Genomic DNA, 10,896 nt, shown 5'->3' with positions numbered 1-10,896 from the left:
GATATAATAGGGTTCTTATAACCCGACTTCTAAAAGTGACATGTATCATTTAAACATGTAAGAAGCACATGTTTTATTATTAATGCTATTAAAAAAAATTCATGTTTGAAGTACATAGAGATTTATGTCACTTTTTTAGAAGTGGGGTTATAGGAACTACCTAGTTTGTAGAAAATTGATGTCATTTTTTAAAGGAAAGATATAGGCAACTATTTCAATTAGGGAAAAAAAATGCTACAGTGGTCCTGAGTTATGGACTTTTATCTAATCGCTCTCCAAAGTTAAGAAGTTATCACTTTATTCTTCAAGGTTAAAACAGTTAGATCTTTTTGTCAACCTTTCATTAAATTTTTAATGGTATTGCCCCAATCTAGAAGATGACACTTGTTAAATTTTTATTGGATACGACGTAATATCAACTGAAGGTAGAAAAGGAATCTATTTGATAATGGTTCTAACCTTGTGAAATAAATTGATCATTTTTAAACCTTAAAAGGCAATTTGATAAAGGTTCATTCATGAATAAACAAATAGAGTATTTCTCCCTCTCAATTTTTATTGAGGATATTAACGATTAAATTTTTTGCTGAGAGATCGCAAATGCGAAGGGACACTATTCATGAACATTTCTTGACACCTTTGAATGGGACAATGGTTACCTCATTCGGAATGGCCTCACTTTTGTGGATTTTAAGGACAATTTGAAAAGATACCTCAAGAACTCTTACTATTGGTTCAAGAATTTCCTCCTAAAATAAGCTGTATGTTTCTCCTTAAATAAGATGTAACTCTCACAAAGTGAAATAAATAAAGAGAGAAAATAATCGTCATTCTCTAGCCTAGCTAATTAGAGATTTATTTCTTTCATATGTACGTTCTAATTTTGTAAGCTTTCTCTAATTTAGTCTATAAAATTTTTATGTGTCTCTTAAGCGTGTGTGAAACACATACTTCTTTTAACAGCAAAAAAATAGTTGGGAGAAATTCTATTAAAAATGCATGTACTCATCACATGCAGTTAAAAGAAGCATGTATATATTTCTCACATGCTAAGGCACACATGACAATTTTGACTCTTGGGAAAACCTAATTACGACCATTTTTATTAAAACATTTTTATAATAAATGCAACCATTACTTACAATTGTCTTTAAAAACCCTTTTTATTTAAGAAACAACTAAAATCCAACTTTTAGCTTATGGTCGAACGTTTGATGGGGGACCACCGATCGTTAGACCTTAACCCTAGTGCGAACATTCGAGGCTAGACCACACTGAACATTAGATCCGCAACCCTAGAACCGTTGGGTAAAAATACACCGAACATTCGAGCATAATACCGAACGTTCGATGACAATTTGAAAATCAATTTTAACCAATTCTCTACCTTGTCCAGCTTGCAACCCACCCCACCCCTATAAATACCACCCTACTTTTGCCCTTTAGCCTCCACTCATCACTCTCACACCCCCCTCAACCCTAAACATAGAAAGAGAAGTGTTATTGAGAGAAAAACAAAAGGAGGAGATTTGAAGGGAGTTGTCATCTTCAAAGGTAAACTCCTCTAAGCCAAGTTTTGCTTTTATATTATGATGTGATTTTTCCTGTTTGTTATAAATACCATAATGAGTTATGAAATTATCCTTCTTAAAGAGCAAAGGTTTTCAAATGTTTTAAACACTATTTGTTTTCCTATGTTTTTGCTGATGTTTTCAGTATCACTCTTGTTGTTATAATTGTGGTTTTAAATTATTACTATTTATGTCACTTAGTCAAAGTCTTCTATTGTAGTCTCTCTCTTCGGAGATGATAAGATCCTTGAGTATTGTTCCAAGAAGAATAAGACTGAGAGGCGAACCATAAAGTCAATTACCAGTCAATTGATTTCATTGGGGCGTTACAAAAAAGGCATGATAACCTTGCTTTGTAGATGGCCAAAACTGAGGCAAGCAAATCAAGGGCTGACCTTACTTTGTAGATGGCACAAGTAACGGTAAGCAAAGTAAGGACATAGATAAATGGTACAAGATGTTATGAAAATGACAACAATGAACATGAGCATGCATGGCATAAGGATTTATGAGAATGATGATCTATTTTATGAGGGATTTTGCTAGGCGTAATAGTATGCATATGTGACGGGCTTTGTAACCGAGCATATGGATATTGTTACGAATGGTTTTGCATATGATGATTTACATTTTGGTTTTATGCTAGATGTAATAATATGCACATGTGGTGGGAGATGTAACTGAGCATATATATAATGTTACAGCTAGAATGCACAGGATGACTTTCATATATGTTTTATTACCTAGTTGTACTTGTAGCATGTGTTCGTCCGTAAAATCGAATACACATCTATGGGTATAGCTAAGTTATATAATATATAAGTACGTATGATTTAGACGGGCTTGTATGTGTATGTTCTGAGTGGAAGATCCAAGCTTACATGTATATTCACAACTAAATAGTATGTTTTCAAATCACTCCCAAGATTTTGGTGTTTACTTTATCGGCTATGGCAGTGTGGACGTTATTGTAAACTTGTGTAGTTGTGAGAGGTTGGCTCAATGGAAAAGTTAGTAGTTTTTATACTTACAGAGACTGTGGACTCATACATCGGTTACGTGCTTGCGACTTGCTTCGCAAACACGTAGATGACGTTGTTGATACAGGTATATGAACAATTGATGGAGATCTTGTAGCCATGTATTTGGGCTACTATAATGACTGAGGTCATGATGTGTCAGATGTCTTTTGGTCATACTAATTATTAGTCCCTTTTTTGTATAGACATTAGTTGTACATTTCTAAACAGTTAATATTTTGTATATGGCTTGTGTCGCCAGTAACACTTTTGTATGTAAATTTGGTTCACCTATATGTATATGTCAGCTCTGATAGTGTTATATTATGTCTAGTGTTAATTAGTTTCCGCTACAAAGTTATAGACTCTAATAATTGCTAAGTATGATGCATGTACCACTGTGAGACTTATTTATAATGTCCATCCGGTTAATGTATGGGTTCATGGCATACTGCGGTATTATCATGCCACTATGATAATTCGCTTCTTCCATGATATGTTAAAAAAAAAAAAAAAAAAAAGATAGTCTTGTGTATTTAAGCAGGTCATCACAAATTATTCTCGCATCCCACATCGCCTGGGGATAGGAATGTGCTTATACATATATTCATATAATTCTTGACAACAACGCGTTTTAAAGCCGTGATGGCCATTAACCTATCAGAACTCTACAGTTAAACGTGTTTATGCAATATTAGTATTAGGATAGGTGACCTCTTGGGAAGTTTGGTTCGGATAAGTCAAAAGTGGACAATACTATGTCATTGGAGGGGGGCGTTACAGTTTGGTAGTGCGTTTAAAAAAAATAAAAAAAATAAATTGTGATTTGAAACGTAAAAAAATATATTTTCAAATCACGAGCAATGGGGTGCATTTTTTAAAAACACTTGATTTTAAAAGCTATATTGCAATTTTAAAGGCCAAACAGTAATTTTACTCAACACTTAATTGTATTTTTTAAAATCACATTTTTTTCTATTTTAAAATTGTACATTTTAAAATTACAATTCCAAACGAAACCTTAAGAGAGTCTAATGTTGGGTACTTTCAAAAAGTTACTAGATCAACTAGAAAAATGAGTTTCTAACCAAATTTAGCTAGCTCATTGTGAATCTCATAACTATAGTTGGCAATTTAAACCACAACCCTGATTTGAATTAAAGATACGGTGTTTTAATTTACATTGTATTTGATTTTAACCAGAAATGTCAATTTTTTATTGAAAACCGTAAAAAATAAATAAAAAATAAAAAATTTACACCACGTCCTAGTTCCACTGTTTTACAAATCATTCTACCATTGGTTTAATCATCCATCCTTAATCCATACAAAATCCCTAAATCAGTAACAGGATTGTTACACATAATCAGAGAGAGCGAGAGGGACAGGAAAACAAAAAGAAGAGTTGGTGGGGGGATTGATTTTGTTTAAGACTATACGTCATATGAGACCGGATAAAGCAATTTTCACAATAATGGGTCTGAAAAACAAATATTTGGTGCAGATTCGAGCCCATCCAGGTCAGCACCAGATTGAATGGATGTAATATCCAGCTCTTAAGCAAGTACTTAGCTAAAACTTTCAGTCATCACCAAAGAAAAAATTTGACAGTAAAATGAAACAGATCTGGCCTATCTCCTACTTTAGGCATCTGTGAAAAATTTTTACACAATCGTAGTGTACATAGAAACAAGATGCAGCAAAACAAACCAGCCACATCCCACACAGATTGAAACCTCTAGGTGGAACAGCAGCCAGCTCTCTTCACAGCTGAAACATCTGTACTGACATCAATTTTCTCTCCTTTGGAAGGAACGGCTGAAGCGGCTGCATTGTCTCCGGTCTCCATGGCCTTCTTGCTAACGATACGGTAGATCTGAGTAAGAACTTCGGAAAATGCGTTATCCACGTTAGTTGCTTCGAGGGCAGACGTTTCCATGAAGAAGAGGGACTCCCTCTCAGCAAAGGATTTCCCATCCTCAGTTGAGACTGCCACAAGGTGACGAAGATCTGATTTATTGCCAATGAGCATGACCACAATGTTGGGATCGGTGTGATCCCTCAATTCCCTTAACCACCTTTCGACATTTTCAAAAGTGGAATGCCTTGTGACATCGTACACAAGCAGTGCACCAACAGCCCCTCTGTAGTAAGCACTGGTTATGGCCCGGTACCTAAAACTCAACAAGCAAGGTCAGACAATGGAAAGGATAGGGCATACAAAAGGCAATATGCATAGAAACCTCAAAATCCAGATAAAACAAAGGAATATCCAAAGAGTAATGCTATTTAGTAGACTACTATACACAATTGTCATACAATTGGAGTGATGTGGCAGTGAAACCAGCCTTTAATTTTTTTCTTTTTTATAAATACTAATCCAAGGGCTAATTTTCACTATTGCACCATCAAATTATATGACAGTCGTATAACAGTCTACTAAATAACATTACTTATATCCAAATAACAATGTTGTAAACAAGAATATAATTGTTATATATCCAATTAACTGGAGAAGTTACTCATCCAGCATATCATCATCAACTAAAGCTTCCCCTATCATCCTGATAACAGCTCTAGGGACCTAATTTCCATGACACACTTCCTAGAGTTACATTTTGAACTTAGATATAACCAACCATATTCAATTCCATAAAGAAATTGACTCGATTTATTTCACCATGTTTCCATCGCAGTCAATTCTTTTGACAAATTGGAGAAGCTCTGTTAACTATCTCTAGAGGTCTTGACACAACTGCGTCAATGTGATGGCACTGGCAGAAACATAAATGGATCCCTGGTAACAATATGTCGCAATAGACAGTTGTGTCAGCTAACTAATTAAATTGTGAGAGGATTTACATGTTAGAATATTAACTAAATAATTAAATTTACTTTTTTCTATCAATTTAAACTTTTAAGACAAATAGTGATTTAATATGATATTAGAGTAAAGGTCCTGAGTTCGAACCTTGTCTCCGTCATTCACATCTCATTTCAATTAAATATCACACATGAGAAGGAATGTTGGGAGTTTGGGCCCATACATGAGGGAGAATGCTAGAATATTAATTAAATAATTAAATTTATCCTTTTTATCAACTTAGGCTTTTAGGAATGTTGGGATTTTGCGCTCATACATAAGGGAGAATGCTAGAATATTAATTAAATGATTAAATTTATCCTTTTTATCAACTTAGGCTTTATGATAAGTGGTGATTTATCACTCTGCCAAATAAGTACTAAAATATGGGAAAGTCCTGAAATTATATAATTGAGAAGCATCACTCTGCCACTCTAATACATTAACTACATCACTCTGCCACTGTCTCAACTCAGATAATTAATTATACGCAGGTGATACTTACCTATGTTTCAACAACAAATAGGCCTGATACCAACAAGCTACAAAAAAATTAAGTCCAGAAGCCATAAGCGATCAAAAAGATAGGAGAAAAAATGCCAACTTAAGCCTGATTTGAAGAACAGCAGAACTAACTGTTCATATAGCTATAAATGATAGTAGATTTAAGTAAATCAAGAATCAATTCTAAACAATCCTCAATGACTAGATATCCAACTAGCCCCTCTCAGTGAATGAATTTGTGTTGATTCAAGAGCAAACATGACAGTTAAATGAAAGCCACAAAAATAGTACGTAAAATGCTTCGCTTACTGATGTTGTTTGTGAATAAAGTACATGTAGAGAACTCTACAATGAAAGACTAGTAGTGACAATGGAGGAGTTAAAGATGTGCATGGTGGTGGTGGTGGTGTAATTTTGCTTGAACTTTAGCTTAATTAAAATCACTATCATGATCCTAAAAGATCCACTAAGACTTAAAAGTATATTTTAAATCAAGGGAAAAAGGTTTGAGTTGACTCCAACAATCACTCATGTAATAGAATACATTTTCTTGTTTTATCAGGTACAATGATTTTCTATTACTTTTTAAGGGATTCACAAGAATTGATAAGAAATTCATAGATAGGTAATTATCTACAAGTTAATGTCAACAACGACAAGTTTCATAAGACCAATATTTATCACAATCACTGCCAACAATGGTATACCAGACGAAAGGCAAAAATAACATTTTTATCCAAAATATCACTCTGTTGAAACAGAATATAAGAACACCAATATTTCATTTTTAAACAACTATAATTGATGTAGCTTTTCAAGATCATGGATACCACCATCTTTATTTATAAAAATAAAAATAAAAATAAAAACTGCATGTGCATAAAAAAAATGTAACATATACTTCTATAAAGAGGGAGAATTGAAGCTGGCTCAACTTTCTTTCCAATGGTGCATATATGCAAAAGAAACCTATTAAGTGTCTAACTATTGATCGAAAAGCTCTAAGACCCTTAAGATCGTAACATTCCACCACATTTCCGAATCTAACGCCTATAGCGGACCAATCTATCGGCATTGACCCAATAATAGCCCTTTCTCTTTTAGGCAGTTCCACTCACCTATTAGTATTCAATAACTTAACACTATGCCCGTATATAATATCAAGACATCTTAATCTAGCTCATAGGTCTCCTTCTCCGTAACTCAAACCCGTGATGTAGTGCTTGCTTTGATACCAATTATTAAGGGTCTAACCATTAATCCAAAAGCCTTAGGACTATTGGATACTAATTTGATTAAACCCTTAACCCTTAGGATCGTAACAAAACCCTTCATATTTACACATATAAGGAAGGTACATAACGCTAATTCTAATAATTTTAACCAACTTATGGAATTTCAAAAGAGAAAGAATCCTGCCTTAGATTGCCATCCACGGATCACCACCTCTCCATATATGAGCCATCACTACACAAGTACAACCCCGATAAGTGATGTTGCCGTCACCACCACTCTATAAATAAAACCAAATATGTATTACAAGCTTTACCCTTGTACAACCCTACTATCAGATGTTATTACCACTAAAAAAAACTGCCACAACCTCTTTACTAATGTGTTTCACTTTCACACATTCATTGCATGTGCACTTCGTATTGGTGACTTATTTAAGAAGATATCACACATAACACTGAAGTTGCATTGCAGTGCATCTCACTCAAACATGCTAGACACAAAATAATACCAAGGGCAAGGTAACGCTCACATTACATTAAATCAGATAGCTTAGCAGAATATAAAATAAAATAAAATAAAAAGAGATGGAGATTAAACTAAGCAGCTACTGTTAAAAATGCTAGGTTCACAAGAGGTAAAACTTAAAATACAAAGCTGAATGCCACATAAATAGCTTTTTATATAAAAGAAAGGGAAAAATGCAAAATCAGCCCATATGGTTGCACTAATTTGCAATAGCTCCCTAAGATTTAAAAAGCTATATAAAATTTCCCGTGGTACACATAAATAACAAATATCTCCCTATGTTGACTTGCCGTTTAAAATCTTGACGGAAATCAACAGTATGACATGTTATCCCAATCAGAATTTGACACATCTTCTCTAACAAAAAATATAAAAAGAAAAAGAAAGCATGTCCTTTTATTTTTATATTTGACACATCTTTTTTATTTTTTTATTTTTTATTAAAAGAGATGTGTAAAATTCTAATTGGGCATGACGTGGCATACTAACGACTTCCGTCAGGATTTTAAACAGCAAATCAACGTAAGGAATTATTTGACATTTATGCTTACTACGAGAAGTTCTAAATCACTTTTTAAACCCTAGGAAGCTTATTGCAATTCTGTGCAACCACATGGACTAATTTTTCATTTTTCTTCAAAAGAAATGCTTCAAAAAGATACAATTAATCTGATCAAGTACATTTCCAACACTAGGAGAGGGTTAATACATGGGAGATTCAACTTTCCACTGGAAAAGAAAAAGATATGCATTCATTCTTGTATCCCTAAACAAAATTTAAGGACCACAAAGCAGTGATGCATGCAAACGTCATGAGAGGTTATGAGATTAAAAGTATTAATACAGTTTAAGAAGGCCACACATAGTGTGATACAGTAATCGAGAGTAAAAAAAGGATTTAGTCCAAACTAATGGATATGAAGCAACTAAACTAATCAAAATCATCAACCATAAGAGGCTGCAGGCACACACACATGTTTATGTGTGTGTGCCTCTAGCAAGAGAGAGAGAGAGAGAGAGGGAGAGAGAGCGGAGCAAAAATCAGTGTGAACTTGATATAGAGTATTTCAGGAGTAAACTCCACTGATACATGTTAACAAAAAATCATTGAAATGCATGAAGATTTTTAAGATACTATAAGCGTAGCCATCATCTCTTATTTTATATAAATAGCAAATCAGGATCATGTCTACAAAACAAGCATTCATAAGATGAATGACATGTAGTCTATAATCTATTGAGATAGTCAGGAAGAAAAAAAAAATTACAGTATTATAATATCTTTTCTCTTGCTTCACAATCTTTTTTGTTTTTGTTTTCTTGCCTGATTGTTTTTAAGATGATTAACTACCAACCACCAGGCTTAGAGTTGATATGGCTAGAAGAAAACAAAGAAGTTCATAATAAATAACAGGTAACATCAATAGACACAAGACGAGTAAAGTCAATGTACACTACTAACAATATACAACATAAGGCAAATTGAACAAAACAAACAGGCAAGAAAACAAAAACAAAAAAGATTGTGAAGCAAGAGAAAAGATATTATAATACTGTATTTTTTTTTTCTGCATGACTATCTCAATAGATTATAGACTATGTTGGGAATAAATTCACACTACAAGCCCACCAAATTCTGGGCCCAATGGCCAAAGATAGGCCCATGAAGATATTAATTAAATAGCAAAGACTATTTAATTACTTAATAGTCTTATATTCCAATTAGGATAATATTTGAATAAAGACGTCCTACTTATCTCTACAAGATGACTACTCAAGATTATCTCTACATCTGTTGAAGGTTTATCTTTACATGATAGCTGTTGAGTTCTATCTCAACTCTGGACTCTCAAACTAATTCAAATAAGAAGATCCAGTCCAAGTCTACTTCTACAGCCCAAGCCTATAAATAGGCCCCTACACAAGGTACTAAAACATCTTGAATCCTGAAATATAATCACACATATGATTGAGCGTATTGAATTATTGTGCGCTGAAGCACCATATTTCTCTTAAGAATTTTCTGACTTTGGCATCGGAGTGTCCCCGGTTCCCCGGGGACCCCCTTGACAATATTGCCTTTTTTGTAGTGATTTGGAGTGCACGACGATGTATTGAAGACCCCGAAGAAAGCGCATCCACCGTGTTGAAAACTGTTCTAACAGACTACATATCATTTATTACAATATTGAAAACCACAGTCTGAAGAGTGCAATCATTTCGAAAAGAGTAGCCTATTTTTTTCTGCATAAAAGAGAAAATCCACTTCAATAGGAAGCAAAGTCAAACCAACCCATTACAAGCTCGAACATTTCACTTCATTTCGAATTCATTCTCAGGTTTCTGATACAAAATAGGTGCAGAATATCAGGATCCACTATTGCAAACGATAAATCTAAGTTTGATCCGCCATGCTGCGTGACTATTAGGAAAACAAAATCAATCTGCTTGTCAAATTTTCAACATTAAATCCCCCACCAAAGAACTACTTAAGTTTAATTTACTCAATTATTTGAATCCCCTGAGATCTAATAAAAGCAAAACCGTCTCTGTATCCCAATTAACCCACCATATCTCAGCTATAATGAATGAAACTAAATCCGTTACTTTACTCAACCAACCTTGATATAGTTATTTTCAGTTTTGGCATGAGATTTTCCTTTCTTTCGCCTCAGTTTTCTCAGCAAGCAAACAAACAGACAAACAAAAGCTCCAAAAAAATAAGAAAGACCCAGATCATAAAAACCATTATCACACCTTTCTTGGCCAGCGGTGTCCCAAATCTGGGCCTTGATAACCTTGCCGTCCACATTCAAGCTCCGGGTAGCGAACTCAACGCCGATGGTGGACTTGGATTCCAGGCTGAACTCGTTTCGAGTGAACCTGGAGAGCAAGTTGGACTTGCCCACGCCGGAGTCCCCGATCAGCACCACCTTGAAGAGGTAATCATAGTCGTCCTCAGCTCTGTACCCAGCCATTCCTCCAATCCAAACAACACTACTTTCGCTTCAGACAAGCAGAGAGAGATCTGCGTGCTTTGTATCTCTCTCTCTCTACTTTCTCTCTCTAAAAATTTGTTGCGTGTCTTCTTTTTTTTTTCGTTTTACACCTTTTTGGTTTTGTGGGTGAGAAATGAGAACGGCCGATGTCTGCTGGGCTAGCTGGACACCGAAGGAAG

At 34.6% G+C, this 10,896-nt stretch overlaps 1 protein-coding gene across 1 annotated transcript; it reads right to left on the bottom strand.

Annotated features, from left to right (window-relative positions):
* Nucleotides 1–4,035: 4,035 nt before the first annotated feature.
* On the bottom strand, nt 4,036–10,896 carry LOC132168852 (ras-related protein RABA1d). The gene is made up of 2 exons (XM_059579914.1): nt 10,476–10,896; nt 4,036–4,764 (listed from the first exon to the last, which is right to left on the bottom strand). Exons 1-2 carry the CDS (start codon nt 10,694–10,696, stop codon nt 4,329–4,331), a joined length of 657 nt encoding a protein of 218 aa, XP_059435897.1. The 5' UTR covers nt 10,697–10,896; the 3' UTR covers nt 4,036–4,328.

The sequence above is a fragment of the Corylus avellana genome, chromosome ca2 (genome assembly GCF_901000735.1).
Source record: "Corylus avellana chromosome ca2, CavTom2PMs-1.0".
Classification (NCBI taxonomy): Eukaryota; Viridiplantae; Streptophyta; class Magnoliopsida; order Fagales; family Betulaceae; genus Corylus; species Corylus avellana.
This window is presented reverse-complemented; position numbering and strand designations above follow the sequence as displayed.